General features: G+C 57.3%; 2 protein-coding genes across 10 annotated transcripts in view; one reads left to right on the top strand and one right to left on the bottom strand.

The window, feature by feature from the left end:
• KIFC3 (kinesin family member C3) overlaps positions 1 to 679 on the top strand; it is a 62515-nt gene extending 61836 nt beyond the window's left edge. For all 5 annotated transcript variants that reach the window (XM_032612324.1, XM_032612322.1, XM_032612326.1 and 2 more), the window contains one exon: positions 70 to 679. The gene's annotated coding sequence lies outside the window, so the exon portion shown is untranslated. The remainder of the gene's footprint in view (positions 1 to 69) is intronic.
• Positions 680 to 1705: 1026 nt separating this feature from the next.
• Positions 1706 to 23555, bottom strand: KATNB1 (katanin regulatory subunit B1). 5 transcript variants are annotated; one of them, XM_032612328.1, is made up of 20 exons: positions 23422 to 23555; positions 21986 to 22277; positions 17584 to 17714; positions 13706 to 13823; positions 8122 to 8222; positions 7691 to 7732; positions 6967 to 7050; positions 6641 to 6756; positions 6113 to 6184; positions 5801 to 5951; positions 5439 to 5629; positions 5202 to 5332; positions 4732 to 4782; positions 3742 to 3809; positions 3466 to 3585; positions 3225 to 3374; positions 2957 to 3033; positions 2798 to 2872; positions 2466 to 2582; positions 1706 to 2128 (listed from the first exon to the last, which is right to left on the bottom strand). In XM_032612328.1, the coding sequence occupies exons 2-20, from the start codon at positions 22023 to 22025 to the stop codon at positions 1996 to 1998; spliced, it is 1968 nt and encodes a 655-aa protein (XP_032468219.1). In that variant the 5' UTR covers positions 22026 to 22277; positions 23422 to 23555; the 3' UTR covers positions 1706 to 1995. The 5 variants fall into 5 exon arrangements, with proteins under 5 accessions (XP_032468219.1, XP_032468222.1, XP_032468221.1 ...); XM_032612331.1 differs by lacking the exon at positions 23422 to 23555 and adding an exon at positions 23288 to 23416; XM_032612330.1 differs by lacking the exon at positions 23422 to 23555 and adding an exon at positions 22413 to 22693.
• Positions 23556 to 24692: the final 1137 nt, after the last annotated feature.

Raw genomic sequence — 24692 nt, 5'->3', positions numbered from 1 at the left:
TGCAGCTCCCTCCTGCTCTGGGACAGAGGCTGACAATCCTGGTGCTGACAAACCCTCCCCCTCCTGCAGGGAAGTCGAGGCCGTTGCCTGTGTGATGGACATGCCCAGTCTGCCGGACGAGGGACCGAGTCCTGACGCCTGCCTGGCCTGTTCCTGCTGCAGCGCCTGGAGCCCACGAGGCAGAGGCCAGAGTGGAGGCTCCTCGTTCGCCCGTCTCCCCTCAGAGATAAGAAACACGCTCAGAAGGAAATGGTGTCTCGGCTGTGGCTCTGGGCGCAGGTGGCATGGGCTGGCCCAGCCCTCCCCAGCCTGCAGGGCCCCTCCCTAGTGGGTGGGCTGAGGAGCCCCCAGAAGGCACAGGAACAGTGGGAACTGGGCGGTTGGTGGGCAGCCCTGCCCCACTCTTCCCTGGCTCCCAGGGAGGAGAGTGTCTCACTGGGCGTGTATATAGTGTTCCTAGGTGTACACAGGAGCACGGCCCTTGCCGCCGCAGGCCGGGCTGTATTTATGGCCGGCAGGAGGCCAGTGGGTGGGGATCTTGCTGCTCCCCCTCATGTGCCTGGCACCAGGCTATCGCCTTGCCCACTGGCCTCTTGACATTTTCCTCCCTCTGAAATCCTATTTAAGAACTTTTGGAAGCTTAGCCATTTTTACTTATTAAAATAACCTTTTTACACAAGCATTGTCTGGAAGAGTTGGTCTCGTGAACCCCTGGCCAGGTCGCAGGGGCGAGCAGGGCACTGGCACGTGCCATTGGCTCCCCACTGCTGGTTGGTCACCAAGTCAGGATCATGTTTTTCTGAACATTCCTGACTAGGAGGGGCCACCTTCCCCCACCCTTATCATGACTGTGACCCATCCAACAGTGCTGTCACCTCCATCTTATAGATGGGAAACTCAGGTTCTCCAAAGGCTTGCCAAAAACCCAGCCGGAGTGGGCCCCACTCCACCGCCTGCCCTGGCCTTGCCCCCTTAAGTGAACTGGCCACAGGTAAGTGCTGCACCCCTCCTCCCTCTGCCGACAGCACCCCACCCACCAGGGCAGCGCCACCCCCCGCTGCTCCCCACCACGGGGGGTTGTGGTGGCCTGCACCCCGTCCCAACCTTGGGAAAACATGGGCAGGGCTCAGTGAGGCCCTCCCACCAAACTGGGGTGGAACCTGCCTCAGGAGCGTAAGGGACGACCACTGGGTCAGGGGAGCGGTTCTGGCCAGCCAGCACTGGGGGCTCCTGCAGGGAGTGAAAGCTGTTTGGAGGGTGGGGCAGCTGCCCTTCCGGTCCTATCCCTGGAGGCCTCCTGGAGGGATGGGGAAGGGTGGTGGGCCCTGGGTCAGCCGAGTGGTGGCCATGCCTGCAAGGCTGGGGTCCTGGCCCCCTGCAGTGTACACCTGCTGGCCCTGGAGGCATCCACGGGACAGTGGGAGTGTGGCTGAGACAGAGGGGATGAGCTGATAAGCCCACTCCTCACCTGTTTCTCCTAGCCGTGAAAGGGGGAGTTGCTGGGTCCCTCTTCTCCCCAGAACAAGTCTGAACTTACCCCTTCCCGCCGGCCCATCGCTCTGCTGCCCCCTGCTGGCCACGCTGCCTGGTGCACCGCCTCTGGGTCTTGGAGGAGTGGTCTCATCTCTGAAGAGCCAGGCAGGCAATATGGGGCCCAGGAGAGCCTTGTGGCCAGAGGCTGCACCTCCCAGCAAGGAAAGCAGGGAATAGTTACAAATTTAATAAAATTCATTTTATAAATTACAGCAGCAGCCCCAGGGCTCGGTTCGCTGCCCCAGGAAGCAGGAGTCGGACAAAGCTGGGCAGCTGTTGCTGGAGAGAAGTTGTCAGAGTTTAGGGCTGCGGAGGTGGCCAATGGGCCAGCGCCACCGCCTCTAGGATGACCGCAGGGCAGCAGTGGGGGCCGGGGCAGAGGCTCATGGGCCGGTGGGCGCACAGGGAACAGGAGTTGGGGGCCGAGGCCAGGCCTGAGGGTGCCACCACCCTCTGGGCTCCTCAGTCCAAACTGGCCATGAGCAGGTGCAGCTCGCGGAAGGCACTGCCGTGGCGGCCGCTCAAGCCCGACTTGCTCTTGACGAGGCCACTGATGCTCCTGAGCTGCTTGTAGCAGACCCGGCACTTGTGCAGCCTGCGGGCAGAGGGGCCACGCTTAAGGTGGCTGGCCGGCACGGTCACCGTTAACCCCACCCGATCCCGGAGCCTTTCCTGTACGAATTGCTCCAGCCCTCCTCCTGGAGGAAGGCTGAGGCCCAGAGTGCAGGCACCACTGAGGCTGGGCCAGGGCAGAGCCAGGCCATGGGGAAACCAAGGCTCTGGCAACCCTACCCCGTGCCCTGAGCCACCGTCTCAGGCACAATGACCTCTATAAGCTGTTTCAGCAGGGCCACCAACAAGCAGGCTGGGCCCCCAGGCCTGTGCTCTCGCTTGACGTGGCACCCCTGCCACACACGCCGCTGGCTCCTCACCTCTCCTCCCGGCTGATGTCCACACCCACGGTGGGCGGGGCCGCCAGCATGTCTGTGATCAGGGGCAGAAACCGCTGCAGGATCAGCTTCAGAGAGGTGCAGCCCGTCTGGACATAGCTTCAGAGGCAGGGGGACAGATGGAGCCACAAATAGAGAGCAAGGTACACAGAGACAAAGGGGGCAGAAACAGGATCAGAGAGGCAGCATGGGCTCGTTTTCACTCTTTCCTCTCAAATTTGGAGGGCCCAGCAATGCTGCACGGCCACCGGCCCTGGGGGTCTTTCCCATGGTCTCTCCCTGCTGGGAGGCAGGTGTGGCTTCCCCACCCGTACCTCTCATACTTGCTCTGCAGAAGCTTCTCAATCTGTGGCAGGACGGTGGTGCATAGGTCCAGCTTCCACAGGGAGCTGGGGAGAGGGCCAGGGATGCGTGCCCTCAGTGCCCGGCCCTGCCCACTTCCCCCACCCACCACCCCCACCCCCGCCACTTACGCTTTCTGGTTGACAAGGTTAAGGAGGTCCACGACCACAGACAGGTCATTGATGGCCACGGCCGAGTCCACCGACGTCTGTGCAAACAGAGCACCCGTCAGAGGGGACCGGGGACTGAGTGGCCCTGCCTGGGTGTGGCGTGATGATGGGATTTACTGCGGGCTGTTCATAAGACTGCTCGGCGTGGTGACAGGGGCCGCCTAGCTCCCCCTGTGCCCCTCGGGCGGCCCTCTTCTCAACCCCAAACCCGGGCAGAGGTGGCACTTGCCTTGATGTCACCCGTGGTCCACACGGCCCGCACGGTGTCCAGGTTCTTGTGGCGGCTGGTGAGCACGACACACATGGTGTCGTGGCCTTTGCGGATCTGTGACATGGCATCCTCGTCGACCAGCTCCGCCTGCTGGGGGATCTTCACGGCCTGCATGGGACAGGTGCCCTGATGCTGGCAGCCAAGTTCTGCCCTCACCCCACGGGCCTCCACCCGCCCTCGGCCTGGGCCCCCCACTCACAGGCAGGAAGTCAGAGGCCTTCAGTCCGATGGGCTCGTTCCGGGTGGCAGGGATGATGGCAGACTCAGCCTTGGGTGCAGGGGTGGAAGTGACGACTGGGGGCCGGGACAGGACCTCGAGCTGGAGGGGTCTGGGGCTCAGCAGGTGGCCAGCCCAAGGCCTCTTCTCCCTCCCTCCCTCTCAGCACCCCCTCCCCGGCAAGGGCCGCCACAGCGCCGATTCAGGACTCCGGCCTCTCTCTGATCCCCACACCCTGCCCGCTCCACCTGGACATACTTTTGGCACCGGGAACTGCACGTCCATGGCTGGGCTGGGCTTTGCTGCCTCCTTGGCTGTGGCCATGTCTGGAGGCGGAAGAAAAAGATCAGTGGGTCAGGTCAGGCCAGGAGAAGGGACGGGCGGGCAGAAGGCAGGGCTTGGGCTGGGGCTGTGGGTGGCACCTCTAACGGGAGGTCTGGGGGCCGGAGATGGGCCTGTCCCCTCCCTTACCACCCACTCAGCCACAGGGCTGGTAGAAAGCAGGTGCCAAGCAGTATGTGCGGACAGGACCCAGGGAGCTCCAGGGAGTGGCGCTCCTGTCGCCTCACTAGGAAAGGAGTGTTTTTGGGAGGGGGGCGGTGAGTGGATAGTGGATGGGGAGTGGGAGCGCGGGAGAGAGAGAGGCCCTTCAGGAACCCAGCCCGAGGGGCACGAGAAGATGGCCCCTAGAGGAGAAAGCAGGGGAGGGAGGGATGGGCTGGAGGATGAGGGTGCCCCGCCCTGCCACCTTCTCCAATCGTAAGTGAGCAGATCAGGTTTTCTCCCTTCTTAAACCCTCCAGCAGCAAAACCCCAAGCCCCCAACCCAGGGCCTGCAGGGCCTGGCCTCCTGCTCCCGGACCCCAAGCCCCCGCTGTCCTCTCGGCGCTCTCCCACCTGAGGCTCTTCCCTCCTTGTCTCCTCACCTGGCCCCCAGGCCTGCCTGATGTGCCGCCTCCTCAGAGCCTCACGGCCCCCCATCTACACGGGCCCCGGAGCCTCTCACCACTCCCGGCTCCTTCCTACCCTGTGGCTGCCTACCGTTCGCCATCCTCACTGGGTGTGGGCTCCTGACGGGGGCACCTGCCTGCCTTTTCACGCTCAATCACCAGGGCCTGGCACACAGCAGGTGCTTTGGGGCGAGTGGAGGGAAAAGATCCAGTGGGAGAGAGGCTGGAAACTGTGCTGTGGAAGGGGAGGACTAGGGAGCTGGGGACCCTGGGAGGCCAGGCTCTGCCCCCCGACTCACCATCCTCCGGGGGTGCTGGGAAGGGCTCGCTTCTTCGGGGTGGCGTCCGACCTGCGGAGGTAGAGGGGGTTGGGGACTCATGTGGGTCAGCCCAGGACTGCTGTCTGAGCCCTCAGGGCCCGGCCAGCTGGGGACCCTGGGCCCGTCAGGATGCGGCAGATGCAAGGTGGTTCCCAGGCGCGCGCACAGCTGCAGACTGACCCGTTCCCGGGCCCTGAACCCTCAGGCTTGCCCCTTCCTGGCCCCTTGCCCCACTGGGCCTTCCTTTGCTTGGGGCAGGCCGAGCACTGAGCGGCTGCTGGGCCTCTGCTGGGGCCTAGAGGACCTGGGAACAGAGCCCGGGCCCAGACATGGGTTAGGAATTAAGCTAAGGGAGTGCAGCAACATGGACGCCATCCCCAGAAAGGACCATCTGCCTCCCTTTCACAGAGGGGAACACTGGGGCTCGGAGGGGAGGGCCCAGGCCTCACTGATGCTGTTCTTGGGCTGGAAGATCTCGTTGTAGTCCTCGGCGTTCTGGATCTCCGCCCGAGACTCCCGCTCATCCCGGTCATCCTCGCTGCTGGGGCTGCGGCGCTCGCTCTCTGAGTTCTGCTTCACCCTGGGGAGCAGGCCAGGCAGAAAGGAGGCGGGGGCCCCAGTGAGGCAGGGGCTGCGGGCCCGCCTCCTGCACCCCCCAGCGCCCTCCGGGGCCCCGAGCACCCCACCTCTGAGGCTCACTGCCGGTGGCGCTGGGCCGCTCATAGATGCGCCGAAGCGGGGCGCTGGGGTTTGGCGGCTGCTGTGCCGGGGGCTGGCTGTCCTGCATGGGGTCCGGGGCTACCGTGCCCGTCCTGGTGACCCGCGTCAGGTCCACCACGTAAGAGGAGACGCTGCTCTGGGAGAAGGCCACGCCTATCTGCGGGAAGCGGCAGAGCTGGGGCGGGACCCTTCGCGGTGGTGCTGGGGGACGGGGGACGGGGTGGGGGGTGGGCAGGACCCCCCGGGGCTGGGTGGGAGTCGGGGGCCTGAGGGGGAGGCAGGCGAGCGGCCCAGCGGAAGGGTGCACGGTGGGCGGTGGCTCTCTCACCAGCTGGTCATTGCAGATGGCCAGGTCGGCCACCTTGCCCCAGTTGACGAGGACCACGTCAAAGCAGCGCTCGGGCTCCCAGCCGTAGACGCGCAGTGAGTCCTGGCAGCCACTATACAGGCAGCAGCCATCGGGGTTGAAGAGGACGCTCCTGGGCCAGGCGAGAGTGGGCCGTGGGTCAGGAGACACCGGAGAGGCTGCGGGGAGCCCAGGACGGGAGGGAGCGGAAGCGGAGATGGGAAAGGTCCACCTGCAGCCACACCCCACTGCCCGGGAGGAGGGCCCTGGCCCACTGCCCAGCCGCCCACCTACCTGACAGGCCCTGGCTCCCCTTCGATACAGCTCACCACCTGGAATTTCTCCAGATCCCAGAAACGGATGGTCCTGCAAAGGAAGCCAGGCTGTGCTGGGAAGCCAGTGCCACGTGTTGGCCTCCACACAGGCCAGTGGCCGGGGGAGCCCACTTCTCTCCAGACACCTGCCACCCCAGGTCACGGCCATTCAGAGCAATGCCTGGGGCCATAGGCTGGCCCTGCACAGGCAACGAGAGGGGACTCGGCCCCTGGGAGGTGAATATGGGCCTTGGATCCAGACACGCAATCAAGTCCCAGGACACTGGGGCCGGATCCAGACATATACCATGAAGTCCCAGGACACTGGGGCCAGAGTTGGGAGAGAGATGTGACCCGGGGCCCATCCCAGCTTGGCTGACAGTTAATTCAGCCTACCTGAGATCATATGACACCCTGGGACACAAAACCAGACTGGGGACAGACATATGCCAGAGAACAGGGACGTGAGGGACAGCAGTCACGGGTGATGAGCCCTGCTCCTCCTCACCTGTCAGAGCTGCCAGAAGCCAGGAGGTACTCGTTGGGGTGAAACTCCACCACGTTGACAGGCCCCGTGTGGCCGGGGAACTCGGCCATCATCTTGCCAGCAGTCAGATCCCAGAGCTGGGGCCAGGGTGGAGGTCAGGGCCAGCCCAGCCCTCAGCTGCCCGCTCGCCCTCCAATCCAGCCTGAGCTCTTTATCCACGAACCACCTCCCACTCTGGACAGGCTCGGGATGTGCGAGCCTGATCAGGAGGGAGGTGAGGACCCAACCTGAGTGTGATCAGCAGACCCCAGTCCCCAGCCCTGGGCCCGGATCAGGCCGGGAGCTACCTTCACCGTGTGGTCATCTGCAGCCGATGCCAGCCACTTCCCGTCGGGGCTGAACCGGAGACACCGCACGGCCTGGCTGTGCCCCTGAGGGGAGGACAGAGCGTGAGCACCCGAGGGGCCTGGGCCCAGCGGACTTCTCTCCCCACCACCCACTCCTCCCTGCCCTCCATAAGCAGTGCTTCCTGGGAGCAGGCAAGGAGGGGACTGACAGCCACATGTGGGAGATGTCACAGAGGGACACTTCTCCACATGCGGTCACGGACCCCCAGTCCTGCAGGACGCTCCAGGAAATAACACTGTGTGGTCTGATAGTTTGGGAAGCAATGTGTCTTGTGTCTCTTTTTGGAGAGTTAAATGCCTCCTCTTAATGTCAAAGGGTCTAGAAACCCCCCAAAACAATTATTAAACCCAGTCCTTCCAAACTCATATGAACAGGAAACCCCTTCACTTAATGACTCCTGTTAGCGGCCTGCAAACCGTGGAGCACAGTTTGGTAAACACAGCTCTGTGGGGGAGTCACGGAAAGCCGGGGGGTCCAGGTGGACCACCCACCGCACTCCTGCTCTGCTCCAGATGCATGTTTCTCATCTGGACTCTAGCTTCTCACATTCTCACCCAGGTTGGACAACAGTCTCCTCCAGCCCCTGCCAGGGTCTGGGCACCACCCCATGCTCCGCGCCTGCAAGGTGCTTGTGGAATGACGGACAGAGGGTGCCTTGCTTACCCTGTATCGGAACACACAGCCCTTCCTCCTGATGTCCCAGAGCTGTGAGGAGAGGAGCAGAGGGGGGCAGGGTCAGGACAGGTCACAACCAAGGTGGGCTGGGCTGGGGAGGCCTAGCCAAGCTAAGTCCTGGAGCCTGGGTCGGAGGGCAACATGTGGCCATGAGCAGAGAGGGGCTCTGGGCACCTCCAGGTCACTACACCTCCAAGTGACAGGGGTCTGGAAACCGCTCACTAAAGCTGGGCATCCCGAGCAGAAATGTCTGGCAAACGCTTCCACGTCGCTGCCCTGGGAGGGCATGGATGCTGCCACACAGGGGGAAGATGTCCCCCGAAGAGCCGAAGCCCACCCCCCGACCCCAGACGGGACACACTGTCCCAGTCCCGCTGCTTGGCCCAGTGGGACAGCCAGGGTGCAGAGTGGTGGCTCACCTTGATGTTCGTGTCCTGGGAGCCCGAGGCCACAAACTCGCCATACGGGTGGAAATCCAGGCTGCAGATGTTGGCTTTGTGTCCCATAAGTGTGCGAAGGACTAACAAGGAAGAGAGCAGAGACAGTGGCGTGAGAGGCAAACAGGATGGCTGGTGGAGCGAGGGCTGTTGTGTTCATTTGTGTGTGTGCTTTCATACTGACTGCACAGAAAAACACAACAGTATCACACACTTTCAAAACAAGGAGAAAAATCAACCAGAGTCCTACCACCCTAACAACTAACTTTCCTATTTTCCTCTCAAGAGATGCCAGCCATTTCTGCCATTACCCGAGCCCTCAGAAAACTCCCTGCAAGCTCCCCGCAGCTTGCACCTCTGGGCTTGTCCCAGCATGCTCTCATGAGAGTGAAGCCCCAGAGTCAGCAGAGCCAGGTAACTACTGTACTTGGCTCAGGCCCTGTGGATGTGGACGTGGAGCTTATGGTCTGCCAGGCATCCCACCACACCCGAGACAGTGCAAGGAGAGAGACGCAGGAGAGGTCCAAGCTGGAGGAGAAGCTGCTAGGTTGAAAAGAGAAATCCAGTGGGGCTTTTTGGAGGCGGTGGTCGTTGAACAGGATGTTAGTGGGTGGCAGATGAGGGAGGCTGCAGGCAAACCTTGCGTTTCTGTCTCAGCGTGTTCTCCGGTACCACTCAAGTTTGCCTCTTCTCTCTGGAGTCATGTGTCTTGCTTTTTATAAGATTTATAATTCCGCTGTTTGAATGAAACCGTCCACCCCAGGAGTGCTGGTGCCAAGGGGTGTGGCAGTCCAGCCATCCTCAGGTTTGCGCCAAGGTGAAACAGGCTGGCTTGTGAGGCGGTGAGCTGTCTGTTGGAGGAGGTGTTCAAGCAGACCCCAGATGTAATGCTTTAAGGACAAGACGCAACCGCACCAAAACCTAAGCAGCTGCCCTCCTCACTCTCTGTGGTTGTCTCGGGGGCTCAGCATTGCCTGGCTGGCCAAGGGGACTTCGGGCACATGCTGCCCAGTCCAGGCCCTGGAGGGAGGAGACTCGTCTGGCTCCTGCCCCAGTCCACACCACCCCCGCCAGCCCACCTGCTTTGCATCCCACAAGCCAGGCTTCCAAAATCCTGGCCCGCCCTGAGAGGATGTGGCAGGCTCACATTCATGAAGCATGCCTTCCTGTGGGATCCTGAGCTGAGCCACCCTCGCCCTCTGGCCGCTCTGTGGAAAGCAGGCAGGAACACATTCTTCCGGCGTGATTTCTGCCCTTGGTCTTCTGTCCCAGGAGGGCTCTCGGTAGGCCTCCTGAGGCCAGACTTGGTCGCAGGATCCAGGAGCTGCAGAGTGGAGGGGTCTCCGGGGTCTGTCTGCCCCACATGGGAATCTCTAAACCCTTCCAGCCGAGTAGCTGAACCCTCCAGTGATGGGCAACTGATGTGACAGTAAGGCAGCCCTTTAAGAACCACTTCCTGCATGTGGGGTGCCAGTTTGCCTCTGTATCATTTCCATTCACACTGTGGTGGGTTGGGGGTGGAGGTGGGCCTGAGGTCTTAGCTCTTCCTGCCGAGGATGCTACGGGCAAGTTTCTCTTCCATCGCTGAACCCCCCGCAAATGGCAGGGCGGACAACACTGGGATGGGAGTCTTGACACCAGGATTTGAGTCCCAGATTCCGCCACCCCCAGCCACAGAGTCTTTATCAAGTTCAGGGCCCTCCCTGAGCCTCAGTTTGTCCATCTGTCGTATAAGGAGACAGTGCCAACCTGGCTTTGCATCAGAACCACCTAGAAGCTTAAGAAAGCCAGAGTCTGGGCCCATCCCACTACTGAGTCAGGCTCTCCGGGAGTGGGGTCTGGGCTGTGTAACAAGCTCCTTGTAGAGCAGCCAGCTCTGGGAGTCCAGGGCTCAGGAATTCCAGAGGTCTTCAGTTTCCATTCTTTGCCCACCTCAAGAAATTCCTCACATTCCCTTATGCATGAAAGTCATGGCTGAGAAATCACGGCCCTTGGCTTCTCTTTTTCCCCTTGCTCCTCAGTGAATGGTGAATGGCTGGTGCCCTGCACTGGGATCTGGGTCCAGGCAGAGGCTTCCGAGGAAACGAACCGCCTTCTGCCCGAGCCTTTCTGCTTTCTCAGCTGGAGCCCAGCCAGCCCAGACTTGCTCCTCCCTGGCCCCTTGTCCAGCGATGCCCCCGCACTGTGGGTCCTGTGTGTGGCCAGGCAGTGGGACCGCATGCTGAGATGTGAAGCATGCAGCCCCTCTTCATTATCTAAGAGGGCCTGGGGCTCTGTCTTCTTCTGCTGCTTTTTAAAAAATAAATAAATAAATAAATTTATTTAACCATGTGCTGAGATGCTAAGCACTCAGCCCCTGTTTATTATCTAAGAGGGCCTGGGGCTCTGTCTGTTTATTTATTTATGGCTGCATCGGGTCTTGGTCAACGCACGCAGGCTCTCTAGCTGTGGCACGTGGGCTCCAGAGTGCGCGGGCTCAGAAGTTGCGGCACGCAGGCTTAGTTGCCCCACAGCATGTGGGATCTTAGTTACCCGACCGACCAGAGATTGATCCCGTGTCCCCTGCACTGGAAGGCGGATTCTTAACCACCGGACCACCACGGAAGTCCCGGGGTTCTGTCTTTCTTAAACAGCCCGTCACTGGGTGGGCAAGCACCACCCAAGAGGCTCGGGTTGAGGTCATTTCTTGAGGATCACCTATACAAGAGCAGAATGAACCCAGCCACCAGGAATGCATGGCCAATGGCCGCCCTCCTGCAGCAGAGGTAGAGCAAGCACCAGAGTAGAGGCCTGGAATGACCTTCAAGTCTCAGCCAGGCAAGGGGGGCATCTCTTCTGGAAGAGGCAGACTCGGCAAAATCCATGTCACCTTTTCCTCTCCTGTCCTTCAGGTAGGGGATGGCCTCCCGCCTGGCCTGCTGGAAGGTCCAGACTAGAGGCTGGCAAAAAGCAGGGAGCAAACAGGTTTTACTTGGACCTCTGAGTGTCAGCCTGCAGAGTGTTCTGAAAAATATGGTGTTTTTAAAAAATTAATTAATTAATTTATTTTTGGCTGCATTGGGTCTTCACTGCTGCATGCGGGCTTTCTCTAGTTGTGGCGAGCGGGGGCTGCTCTGTTGCGGTGCATGGGCTTCTCCTTGCAGTGGCTTCTCTTGTTGTGTAGCACGGGCTCTAGTGCACGGGCTTCAGTAGTTGTGGCGCACGGGCTTCAGTAGTTGTGGCACACGGGTTCAGTAGTTGTGGCACATGGGTTCAGTAGTTGTGGCTCGCAGGCTCTAGAGCGCAGGCTCAGTAGTTGTGGCGCACTGGCTTAGTTGCTCTGCGGTATGTGGGATCTTCCCAGACCAGGGCTCGAACTTGTGTCCCCTGCACTGGCAGGCGGATTCTTAACCACTGTGCCACCAGGGAAGCCCTTGAAAAATATGTTGAATTAGCTGTCAACCTTCAGAAATGGGCGGATTCCACATAAATGTCCAGATTCCCAGCTTCACTTGAAAAATCTGTACAGCTGGCAACATTGTGCCCAGACTGCTGTGTAGCAACAGCCAGCAAGGCTGAGAGGCAGCCCCCCTTCCAGGGAAGGCAGGACTCCCCACTTGGCCCAGAACTGAGGGCATGAGTTTATAGACCAAAAGATCCCAGTGAGGATCCAGCATAGGGATGAAGATAGGCCCACCAAGGCCTGTTCTGTGAAACCCGAGGACACTGGGACGAAGATCCTACAAACCTGTAAAGAGAGAGAGGCAGAAGGAGGAAAGAAGCAGGTCCCATGAGAGGGATCTGGGATGAGACGGCACTGACCTCCCCACAGCAACCCTGGAACCTAAAAGGCAACGGAGCTGCACCTTCACAATTCGGAGGGAAAAGTATTCCCAACCTAGAATTCTATACTCCAACTCTTAGAAATAAAAGGGGGGTGGTTTTAGAATAAAGTAATTTTCAGGGACTTCCCTGGTGGCTCAGTGGTTAAGAATTCATCTGCCAATGCAGGGGACATGGGTTCGAGCCCTGGTCCAGGAAGATCCCACATGCCACGGAGCAACTAAGCCCGTGCGTCACAACTACTAAGCCTGCGCTCTAGAGCCCGTGAGCCACAACTACTGAGCCCACATGCCACAACTCTGAAGCCCACGCACTACAGCCACTGAAGTCCACGTGCCTAGAGCCTGTGTTCTGCAACAAGAGAAGCCACCGCAAGGAGAAGCCTGCGCACCGCAACGAAGAGTAGCCCTCGCTCGCCGCAACTAGAGAAAGCCCACACACAGCAAGGAAGATCCAACGCAGCCAAAAATAAAATAAATAAATTTATAAAAAAGAAAAGAATAAAGTCATTTTCAGCCTCTAAAACTGTGCTTGCAGTGTACCCTTTCACAGTAAGCTATGAAAGAATGTGCCACACCTAAAAGAGTGGGGGAACCAAGAAAAGTGACAACATGGGATCCGGTGTGGCAGAGCTGGAGAGAGTTCCCCGGGGAGGAGACAAGGGCCCCAGGATGGCAGCTGGGCTGCAGGCCTGGGAGCTCCCAGGCCACTAGGACCTGGGGACAGAGGCTCTGGGAAGAGATACCTCAATGATGGGATGGGTTTGGGGGTAAACTCAAGGAGGAGGCTTACTCTTCTGGCAGATAAGTTGGGGCTGGATTAGTAACAAAGACACAGAAAACATGCAGATGAAAAAAAGATAGAACAACTATTAATTCCCGGGAAACAAAATTATCAAAAGAAAAGAAATACAAGCAGCTCTGAATAATATCTATAGGTCCTGATAATATAAACACTGAGTATTTAAAAGGTGATTCAGGAGGATGCGGGGGAAATGTTGTGAGTGACAGAGCTGGGGTAGCACTGAGAGCTCAATCCTCCTTTTCTGTAGGAGGATGGCACAGCTAACGTATGAAGTGTTTTTAAAAAGAAAAGAAACTGCAGTATATCCACATTGCTTGGAAAAGCGGAGGCGATTAGCGCTCACCAGGTGCAAGGACAGAAGGCTGAGGCCCCTGGAGTGAGGCAAGGCTTCCTCTTTCCATTGTGACCATTTGTGAACTACCAGCATTTGCCTTTTTAGACTATGCATAACTTCTATAAAGATGAAAACTAAATTAAAACAAACAAAGCACAAGGAAACAGAAAGTCTGGCCGCCCAGGCCCCATTCCTGCAGGCAACAGTTAGCTGGAGCTGAGTGGGGACCCCCGGGAGCGGGGCACACACCCCAGTTCTCCGCACACAGCCCCTTCACTCATTTACGAGTCCTGCGCGGTCCCTGGTGGCACTTGATGTCATTCCAGGTTCTGAATCCACAGACACCCACCCACCCATGCACACATTTGTCCGTCATTCAGACATTTACAGAACGCCCCCTCAGTGGCAGCACTCAGACAGCAATGCACGTCACTGCTGCCAGGTCAACAGGGGTGGGGAGTCGCCACACTGTCTGGTCAGTGCCCCCAGGAGAAAAGCACCAAACCTAGTCAGGACAGGCTTCCTGGAGGAAGCGGCTGGACAGCAAAGCTGAGGACAAGCACGACTGCAGGTGTGTGTGTGGGGAAGGCAAGTGCGGACACCTACTTTTGGCAGCTTCCAGGTCCCAGACGCGGATGGAGCCTGACTGGGAACCGGCCACAATGAGCTCCTCAGGGGTGTTGAGACGTACGCTCTCCACTGGGGACGTGTGACCCGTCAGGCTCTGTGAAGAGAGGTGGCAGCTTCAGCACTCTGCGTGAACAGACCCCCCGCTATGGCCCTAAAATCTGGATCCCTGGGAGGCATGTCAAGCAGGGATGCTGTGCTAGACCGAGCCACCCCCAGGCCTCTCGGCTCCCGGGCCTAAAAGTGGGCCAGACCCCAGTCATGCTCCACCAATCACCCCTGTGCTCCTGACATGAACATCACCTGCAGAAGTGGCCCTGGGCCCCTTGGAGGGGGTCAGCTGACCTTTTAGTCCGAAGTCCAAAGCGTCGCCCACCTGGGCGGTGCTCCCATCTCCACTCTCTGCCCGGCCCAGCCCTCAGGAGGGGAAACCACGGCAGAACTGAGGCCTGGCTTGTCAGCGGCACACACCTCGCCCCTCTGGAATGCGCGGATCCCCAGGGGCGGCCCCCTCTGGAGGACCCAACCATGTTCTCAGGCAGGGGCTCTGGAACCCAGGGGACCTGGGAGTGACTCTGCTGGGAGACACAGAGGATCCGCCCAATTCAGACCAGGCCAGAGCTGGGCAGGGCTGAGTCCAGGGATGGGGGTGGGAGGTGCTGGCACTTCCAGCTTTCTGGAGAGGAGGCTGGAATCTGAAATCCGTGGTGTCTGTCGCTCCCCGTACAGCACTGGCCACCGATGCCATCAGCATTTGCTAAGACCGTGTTCCCATGGGAACTGGGGACAGTAGGGGTAAACTGCTCCTCAGCAGAACGACCCAAAAGCCAGACAGTTACAAGCAGCTTGCCCGACTCCTCAGTATCACCAGCAGAAGTATAAACGGGTAGAAACTACATGGAGGGTGATTAGGCAAAAATCTATCCACATTTAGAGATGCACATTCCCTACACACCAGCCACTCCACCTTGGGGCTTACCCCACACACACGCAACACACGTGAAACAACACAGACCCAAGGTCATTCTTTGCCGTGAATCTGACAAGAGACTGGAAACAATATATATGCCCACCACAGGAAACTGGTTAGATAAGCTGTGGCCACCCATGCAATGGAATAGCATTCAGCCACAAGGATGAACGAGGCACCCTCTGAATATGAGAAAGACTAATCTCCATGACGCTCTTAGGTGAGAAAAGGTGGAGGACAGTATATGTCGTTCGATAGCATTTGTGCAAACTAAGAAGGGGAAGGGGACCAGGCATACACATTTGCTTGCAAATGTATAAAACAATCCTGGAAGGACACAGAGGCATCGGGAGCCATGGTTGTCTCCAGGGAGGGATGTGTGAGTCAGGGAGCTATACAAGTTCACTCACAGTCAAAAACACAGAAATGCAAAGACTGCCTGCAGAGGTGGTAGCGTGTGTATACACCTGAGGTGAGAAAGAACCTGGTGAGTCTGAGGCACTGAGAGGCCTGCTCTGTGGCGGGTGAGGGGATGAGGCCTGCTGAGGGCCTGCGAGCAGCACCTGGTGTAAGCGGCTTAGTCTAGAGGCCAGACCCCACGCTGTCCACTGCGCTGTTCTGAGGGCGACAGCATGGAGGTCACTTCATGTCCATTTTTTGTCAGCCTCTGTTGATTCTTTTTCAATTGGTGTATGTTACTTTGGCATTTCAGAGAGGGGAAACACATTTGAACCCCCAAAGCAAAGTGAAGCAAAACACTTTTAGTTCTGTCCTTAACCTTGGCCATGGTTCGGGTCAGATCTCAGCTGTCCGCTGGACCTCACAAGAACACTGAGCTGATTAAGTTTCTACTAATAAATATCACCTCCCAGGATTTCCCTGGTGGTGCAGTGGATAAGACTCTGCACTCCCGCACTCCCAGTGCAGGGGGCCGGGGTTTGATCCCTGGTCGGGGAACTAGATCCCACATGCATGCCACAACTAAGGAGCCCGCGTGCCACCACTAAGGAGCTGCAATTAAGGAGCCCGCGTGCCGCAACGAAGGAACCGGTGAGTCGCAACTACGAAGCCCGACTGCTGCAGCTAAGACCCCATGCAACCAAATAAGTAAATAAATAAATATCACCTCCCTCCGCTTTTTATCTTTATCTTTACTTGGCCAAGAGTCAAAAGACTGATAATGCCCTGTGCTGCAAGGTTGTGGCGGGAGAGGGCGGGCTTCTGTGCTGCTGGTGAGAATGTAAATTGATTTCCAGAGGGCAGTTTGGCAATATGTTTTGAAAGCTTTTTAAAACATGCCACACCCACAGATTCAATGCGAAGGTCGCAGATCTGCTCAAAGATTTAGGGACAGGAGGATGTTCCCCACTGCGGCTGAGCAGAGCCAAAAAACCGGCAATGACTTCCACGCTGGGAACCAGGTGTGGCCAAGCTCATCCCTACGATGAAATACTGCAAAGCTTTTAGAAATCACATCGTAAAAGGATGTTTGTTGACACAGGAAAATGCTGACGATGTTGTTATTTTTAAAGAAAAAAAAAAAACAGGCTACAGAAGAGTAAGATAGTGTTCTGGAAACATACTGTTATACGTTTCCGTGTGTGTACACATAGGCGTGTTTGCATGTGTGCATGTGTACATACAGGCACAAGTCTGCGCACACATGCATGCGTACCTAGAAGGGCACAGACCAAAATACCAAGTGTAATGGTCTTTAGATAATCAAACTATATGTGATTCATTTTTGTTATTTTTTCCCCTCCTTTACACTTTCCTGTATTGGAAAACAGTTTTTGGCGTTGAATATAGCTGTGTACAGGGAGAGAGTGCCACTGAAATGGAGCAGGACCCTATGGGGCCTTCCTAGGACAGACACACCTCCCCACATGTCCTCTACCTGCCTTCTGTCTGTAGAGAAACTTCTGTCAAAGAATAAATTTAATCAGAGAAGTGAGGGAAATGCAGAAGCAGCAAGGAAAGCAGTCAAACAAGACCAAATAATAATAGCTTAGTCGTTACACAAAGTCAAGGACCTTTAGTTCCTCTTCAAGGGCTATGGATAATAATCTGAACCATATCTGAACCATACTGAAACTCCCACCAGGTGAAGAAGTTGACTACATGACGACCAGACTATAGCCATGACATAAGCTGCTTCCACGAACTGGCCTCAAAGAAATGGGAACAAACAGGCCCCGGTACTAAAGATGCTGCTGATCAGACCACTGCATGACCAATTTCAAGATGACTGTCAGAGCTGGCTGTGCTGCTCTGCAATGGCACCCTCCCAGCACCTATATACCCCTGAAACTCTCCTTTAGAAGTTCTTGCCCTCCGATCAACGGGGGGGAGTTGGCCATTAGATACATGTCTGCCTTCCCCCCAGTTGCCGGCCCCCTGAATAAAGCAACCTTACCTTTCAACCAACACTTGCCTCTCGAGTATTGGCTTCCAAGCTGCGAGCAGCCAGACCTAAGTTTGGTAACACTGTCAAAGAACCAGTCCTCTAATCAGCTCCAACCAGGGGCGCTCAGATCCTTTTTGTGGAATGAGGTGGGGAATGAATCAAAACAGCCGCACGTGTAACTGACAGGCAAGCGGATAGGCCAGTGGGCAGGGGAGGCTCAAATTCGGGTCTGTGGGATTATTTTAGCCTTCTCACGCAGGCTCCCCAGGGTTCTGTCCCATGGCCAGGTGACCATCCACTCACCCCCATTCCTGAGGACGGGTCACTGTCCCAGCCATCAGGGTTGTCCTGGGCCTTCCTGAGCAGACAGCTGGGGAAGGCACTGATGTGCTGGGTTCCTGCAAAGCTGCCCGCTCCAAGCCCCCAACCCTGGCCTGCCCACCCACCTCTCCGCAGCCCCACCTGCCGGCCGAGCCTCACCATGATGCAGTTGGGCTTGTTGATGGACCACAGGTTGACGCGGCAGTCATCCCCGCCTGTGGCCAGCAGCCGGCCTGAGGCTTTGCCCAGCACCAGCGAGGACACGTTGCTGGCATGGGCCACGATCTCCTCTATACAGGAAAGAGCAGAGGGACGAGGCAGTCAGGGGCCTGACAGTCCACAGGGAGGAGGGCTAGGCCTTGCTCTGCTCGGCTACCAGCCCTGGCACCCGAAGCCCAGCAGGAGGGCTCTGCCCCCTGTGGCTCCCCTTTGGTGCCCAGACACCCCCATGAGCCGTGGGACGAGGCAGAGTTTGGGCCTGAGACAGAAATGACTATTTCTCAACTTCAGTCATTTCCAGCCTTCCCTTAGGCCTCATGATTTTTTTCCTGTTTCTGTATAGCCACAGGTACTGTTATTGACTTACTATGCTCAATTTTTAAAACTGACTTGCTATTTTTATTTAGCTGTGTCGTTTAAGTAATAATATGCATGAAATTTTAAGCTTGATATGTTCATTCTATCTTTTCTATGACACAAAAATGAAAACAATTATTAAAATAAAAAATATTGACCCATGTAACTACCTAAGCGTCTCAGCCGCCGCCTGGTGTTCCTGCTTTGGGGAACACACTTTCAGAACTGTGCAGGTCAACCACAGACGAGCTGACCCCAGGTGAGCTCAGCTAGGGCTTCAGTCCGCAGCTTCAGAATCATGGACTGGGTTCTGGTCTGAGCTCTGCTATTGCAAGCTGTGTGGCCTTAGACAAGTTGCTCACCCTCTCTGAGTGCTGGGTTCCTCGTTGGGTAAATGGGGATAATAACAGTGCTTGGCTCACTGGGCTACTGAGGGTTCAGTGAGGACATGCCTGTGGGCTGCTGCGAGGGGCTGAGTGCTTGCGGCTGCTTGGCAGGCCAAGGACCAGACGCCATGGAGAGCGGGCACTGGGGCCCAGGAGGGTGGGTTGGGTGAGGAGGGAGGAGGACGCAGCCGACTGAGGGGTCTAGGTATGAGGGCCAACCGGACAGAGCGGGAGGCAAGGTCACTGTGGGCGGCCACGAGGGCCCCTGGCTTGGACTGGGGGGGGCAGCAGACATATGTCTCAGAGGACATTGCCAGGGCCTCCAGGGAACAAAACGTGGGCAAGGAACCAAGAGGCAGCCCAGGCCGCCGAGCCAGGGCCTGAGTAGCTCCTCCTGAGAACACAGAGGGAAGAAACAGGTCTCCTCACACAGACGAGGGAAAACCCCAACGTGCTGATGCCCTGAGGCAGCTGCAAGACCGGCGTGGGTGACTCTGAGGGAGAGGCCAGTGCGGCTGCCCTGCAGAGGCCCCTCCTGGGCACCTGGCTCTGGCCTCCACCCTGCCTGGGGGTCTCTGTGGTGCCTGCTTCAGATGGCAGGAAGGTTGGGAAGCCGGGCCCAGGAGGGATGCTTGCCAGGTGGCGTGGCTCACAGGGGCTGTCAGAGCTGCCCAGGGCACCAGGCTCCAGGCTCGACCTCACAGACAACACCCCACCTCAAGGCCCGGCTAGGCCAGCCCCAGCAGGGCGAGAGCTCCCAGCAGGCCCAAACCTGAGCCAGGGCCTTGGGGACCCCACCACTGGATTCGAGGAAGCTGGGCCTCTCTCTGGTCCGCACCTCAGCCAAGGAGCCTTCTGTCCTCTGGACACTGTAGGGACAGATGCCTGGATGCTCTGGGGCTCTGGTCACAGACACTTATATGTTCAAGAGCTTCTGTTGGGCCAAACTGACAGCCCAACCCAGCTAGAGGGCAAACCACCTTCCCCCTGAGCACTTTGATCCCCAGCCTGGGGTCCTCTCCCCTTCCCTGAAGACACTCCCCACATGCGCTGCCCTGTGTGTGTGACCCACCTAGAGGCCTGACTGCCCACCCCGGCTCTCACCCTTCCCAGGCAAAGTCCTGGCTGGCCCCCACTGCACTGGGCCTCCTGGGCACACTGCCACCCATCTCTGCACCTCAGGACTACTGCCCCCAGAGACAGCCATTAATGCATGATATAAATGTTTCCTGGGTACCTGCTCTAGGCCGGGTGCTAAGAGACAGTGGGTAGGGACAGTGATAAGGTTCTTGTCTTCACACTCCAGCCTGATCAGATGGTGTCTGAAACAGGGCATCCAGCCTGAAGAACCACAGACTTTAGGGTGAGAGGAATTTCAAGGTTGGCCCTTCTAGAAGGGCTCAGACCACTCCCCTGCAAGCAGCCTGAGCAGGGGGCTGATTGGAGCCCCTGGAGGGACCGGGAGGTGGGGTGGGGAAAGGGGGGCACACCTCAGGCACCAGGCATAGGCCTCGGCATAGGGCACTGGCCCAAGAGCTCCCACTCTGGCCTGAAGGACAGCATCCAGCAATGGTCCAGGCCTGGGTACTGAATTTAAATGTACAAACAAATAAAAACAAACAAAAATCCTCACAGCAGGCCAGGTTGATGGCTGCTGCTCTACCCTGTGGCACAGGCCCATGCTAGTTTCCCAAGCTCAGGTGGCACAACCTGGACCCCACATCCCAGCCAGAGCTGGGGGAACACTGCATTCTGGCCAGAGGCACTGAGCACCTGCACCCCAAACAGAAGACGCAAAGAACTAGGTTTCAACGACCTCATGCTGGCCAAGCACGTTCTGATCCTCCCCAGACTCTAGAGCCACAAGGAGCCAGAGGTCATTTGGGCTTGGGCTCTCAAACAGTTTATACCCATGGAAACTGCTGTGCACATGAAATTGTCAGCAGATGCCCAACATGCCTGATCACATCACCTCCCACTTGAATGCTTTAGGGCTCAGCCTTGCCCTTCAGATAAAGCCAAAACCTCAGAAGGGCTGGGGTCCTGTAGACACATGTCCTCACCAGCCTATGTGACACCACATTCTCCCCACTGCTGTGCTGCAGCCCATGGCCTCTTCTGAGGCCTTCCAATGCACCAAGCTTCCTGCCTCAGGGCCTTTGCACATGCTGTTTAGGCAGCCTACAGCACTCCCCTACCCCCACCCCTCATCACCTAGTTAACGGATTCAAAGCACAACTGTTAACTGTTCAAGCTTGGAATTAGGTTCCAAGGAGAGATGGGTCAGTGTGATTATCTGATTCCTGCCTGTTGCTCTCCCCAGGCTCTGAGCCCCACTGCATAGGGACCTTGTCTGTTCTGTCCCCCACTGTCTCCCCAGTGCCTGGTTCTTTCCTGGTTTCTCAGGAAAAACAGCTGTTGAAGGTATACATTCATAACTCCAATAAATACAAAGCCACTCTGTCCAAAGTATACCCTCCTTGGGAGCCCATAACAGGATTCTCCCAGAACCCTAGGGCTGAGGAACAATTTGAAAATGGCCCAAACCTCTCATTTACAAATGAGGACGCTGAGGCCCAGCAAAGAGTCTTGCCCAGATTCTCACAGTTAAAAAATTGAAGGAACCTTGCCCCAGCTTCTGAAAACAGCCCAGGGACAGCTCATAGCAGAGGGTGACCAGTTTGGACACACCAGATCTATGCCAACCAGTTATTACAGGCGGGGTACAGCCCACAGAAGCACCAACGTGTAGAGCAACAGGTCTCAGAATATGATCTGGAGAACACTGGGATCCTCACGATCCTTCTGGGGGTCCGAGAGAACAAAACTACTTTTATCATAATACTAAGATGGAATTTGACTTTTATACTCTCATTTGCTCACAAGAATATGGTGGAGTTTTCCAGGAGATATATGACATGTGAGGACATCATCACTAACGGCATGTTTCTGCGTTCTTGTGTTTTAAAATGTCTCAGTATTAATTTCTAACATGGTAAATATTGATAGATATGACTCCCATAAACAAAAACTCTTTGGGGTCCTCAATAATTTTTAAGAGTATAAAGGTGTCCTAAGACCGAAGAGTAGAGCTGTCAGTATAGAGTAACGGTGGGGTTGGGTGGTGCCCGGGCTCAGGTACATTCCAGAGGCTATCAGCATCCCTCTGCCTATCCTCTCACCCCAGCCCCCAGCCCAAGATGCCCTCATTTGACGGGGGAGCTTGACTTGTGAGATGTCTGAAAACACCACGAACATCTTTCAGGATTTCTTGCCCCATCCCACCTGCCACCCTAACTGGAAATCCTGCTAACTGCTTCATTATGTTCATTTTCTCACTTGAATCTCACAGCGACTCTAGAATGGAGGCGTGATTATCTCCTTGCACAGACAGGAAACTAAGCCTCAGACAGGTTAAGTCACCCGGCCAACGTCACCCAGCTACAAAACGCCAAAGGCATGATTTGCATCTTGGTCTACTTTACTCCAAAGCATGGAGTCTCTCCCTGTGCCTAGAACTGGAGACACAGTTGGGGGTTCAGGCCACCCAGCAACAAACAGCTATCAGGGTAAATGGGGTGAGAAAGAAAATCACTCACGTAACTTCCAGGCCGTCTTGGTGACCACAGGGGTGGCCATCCTTCAGCTGGCTGGCACCTGAAGTTCCACCCACAGTAGACAGTGCTTTCCTTGTGGGGTGGGGGTGGATCCCCCCCCCCAGATCCGCCAATCAAGTTGGCAGGGAGTTTCCACACATCCAGGCAGAGGGACTGCTTCGTCTCCCAGCCCCGGACCACCTCGTGGTTTTAAATCATCCACAGCAGCAGCCTGTGCGTGACTGTTGGGATCCTGGGTCATGGAACGTCAGGCTTGAGCCATCTCAGCTCAACACTGGGCGGGAACACAAACAGAGGTGATGGCTTGTTAGCAATCACTCAGGGGGAGCTCAGGGGGTCCCTGGGTTTGCAGACCTGCAGATGCAGCCCCCTGGATGACCAAGGCCACTTGATAAAGACAAACACCCACCAAAGCCACCAGAGCCAAGAGATGCGCTGCAAACTGGGTTTGAGAATCTGGAGAGGGGGTACCTCAGGCAGGGTGACTTGGAATACGGGGAAAAAGAAGGTCCTCCCAGAGGCCAGGATGATGGGAGGAGGCTCTGTTCCAGGAAGCTGGCTGCCTGAAATGCAGCAGCTGCGGTGGGGCGGGGAAGACCACATGTCTGCAGTTCAGATAGATTGCTGGGAGTCACTGTTTGTCTGACGTATGGGAAGGGGGTGGAGTCAGAGGCTAAGTTTAGGGGCCCATCAGAGGCACCCTAGAGATAGTCATTGAAGTCTTCTCTGGGGAGAGCCTCAAAGAGGGCCCTGGGGGTCCAGTTCGTATCAAGGGAACTACACCGGGTCCCTGCAATTCCCAAGGACAGTGCTGGGAACTAGGCCTCCAGTCTGGTCGTGAGTCGGTTTGACTCTTCAACTCTAAAAGGCGACCTCATGGAGCCTCCTATCCCCTTCCTCCAAGCCTCTCTCCCACGAACCCTATCCTCGCCCTCCCCTTTCTCCTGGGTTCCCCAGTTCTGACTCTCTAGTCCTCCATTCACTCCTCCTCCCTGCCGCCTGTGTCCCCCCATGCGTGCACATCCTGTCTCCTGGGCTCCCTAACTTGGCCCCTGCCTCGCCAGACCCTCTTGTCTCCCCCTTTCCTCTGCGCTAACAGTATCCCCATTCATTCACTCTCTTGCTTCTTGTGTCCCTATTCATCACCCCTCCTCCTGCTAGACCCCCGGCTCTGCTTCCGGCCTCCCTGGTTTTTCCCCTCCGGCCTCCGCGCCGGTCCCACCCCTCCCGAAGCTGGGGCTGGTCTCTCGGCCTCGCCTAATCCTCCCACTCCTCTCAGCTTACGGGGCACAGGCTCCAGCCTCCCTCCGCCCAGAGCCCTCTCCGCCGCAGCCTGTCCCGGTCCCGACTGGCTCAGCCCAGCCCCGGGCTCATCCTCCCCTCGCTTCCTTGCCCCCTCGGCGCCGCGTCCACTCCACCTGCAGCTGCGGCTCTGGAGGCCGAGGCTCCGCTCCAGGCGCGACCCCCACTTGCCTCCATCCCCTGGCCTGATTGGCCGCTGCTTGACAACCGACCCTCACAACAAAACCTCCGGCTCAGAGCCTCGCCTTCCTCACCTCTCACACCAATCAGCCTCCGCGAGCGCCCCAACCCCCTCCGGGCTTGACCAATAGAAGCAGGCGCTTCTGCCGCTTTTCCTTAGTGCCCGCCCCCTTTTCCTGAATTGGACTAATCACGAGGAAGGAGTGTTCAAGCACCGCCCCTCGGCCTCTAATGAACCAATGCGAGCTGCCGTGTCCTTGATCCCGCCTCCGCCTCAAGATTTCCCTGCCCTCCCCTTTCCATCTCTTCCGCGAACCTAGTTTGCATTTTCAAAATTTAAGACGCCCTCCAAGGGCTGCTGCGCCAATCCCTTTAGCAACCGTCCCAGGTGGACCAATCAGCGTCCGCATTATTGGAAAACCAATTCCAGGATAGCCAATGGGAACGGGACTTCGGGAGCAGCGTGACGCCTCGGACCTTCCATCTTGGATTGGAGCGAAGCGGGGACGAGGCCTTAGTCAGCACTTTGCGGTAATTCCTATTTCTTACCTTTGCTCGTGGGCGGCGTTTCCGTGCTCTGAAGACTTTGACGCCCCTCCCTGGCTCGGACGCCGGCTTGAATCCCCCACAGGAGGCATAGAGGGAAACGGAGTCTGATTCCGGGTCCGAGTCAGTCGTGGAGCCCTGGAGGGAAGCCCCTATGGCCTCGGCCTCAATGAATGGATGAGTCGGCTGAATCCTTAGGCGGACCACCAACCTGGAACCCGAGAAAGGCCGACTTCGTTTGGGACTCGTGGGTGGAGTGGGCTGAGGGAAGTGTCGTGACCCGCCGTGAATTGGGGCCGCTACCCACGGAAGTCAGAGGAACAGAGGCAGGGGTCACAAAAATGTCTTGGGAGGGAGCCACTGGAACCATGTTTAGAGGGATATCATGCCCATGAGGTCAGAGCTGGGGTTAAGACTTAGACAGACACATACTCTGAACAAGGTGTATTTTCAGAGCTTCCAGTTTCTTGTCTGCAAAATGAGCGTCATCGCATACCCCCCCACCCCACCCCCCACCACCACCACGGCTAGGGTGGCCCAGCTCACAGAGTGGGAATGGCAAGCCCAAGGTGTGTGCCCCAGAACTTGGGGTCTTGACGCTAGACTTCAAGGGACTGGATCCCAGTGCCTCTTCTTATCAGCCACTAATTAGCCATCTGTG

This window comes from Phocoena sinus, chromosome 19, assembly GCF_008692025.1.
Source record: "Phocoena sinus isolate mPhoSin1 chromosome 19, mPhoSin1.pri, whole genome shotgun sequence".
Taxonomy (NCBI): domain Eukaryota; kingdom Metazoa; phylum Chordata; class Mammalia; order Artiodactyla; family Phocoenidae; genus Phocoena; species Phocoena sinus.
The sequence above is the reverse complement of the archived record's forward strand: the minus strand, read 5'-3'. Positions and strand labels throughout refer to the sequence as shown.

Coding starts and splice junctions, on each gene's coding strand:
- KATNB1 (XM_032612328.1), bottom strand. CDS start 22,025: ATGGCCACCCCTGTGGTCACCAAGACGGCCTGGAAGTTAC. Junction 5,333..5,438: donor ACCGGCAGTGAGCCTCAGAG/GTGGGGTGCTCG, acceptor CCTGCTCCCCAG/GGTGAAGCAGAACTCAGAGA. Junction 3,586..3,741: donor TGCAGTTCCCGGTGCCAAAA/GTATGTCCAGGT, acceptor AGACCCCTCCAG/CTCGAGGTCCTGTCCCGGCC.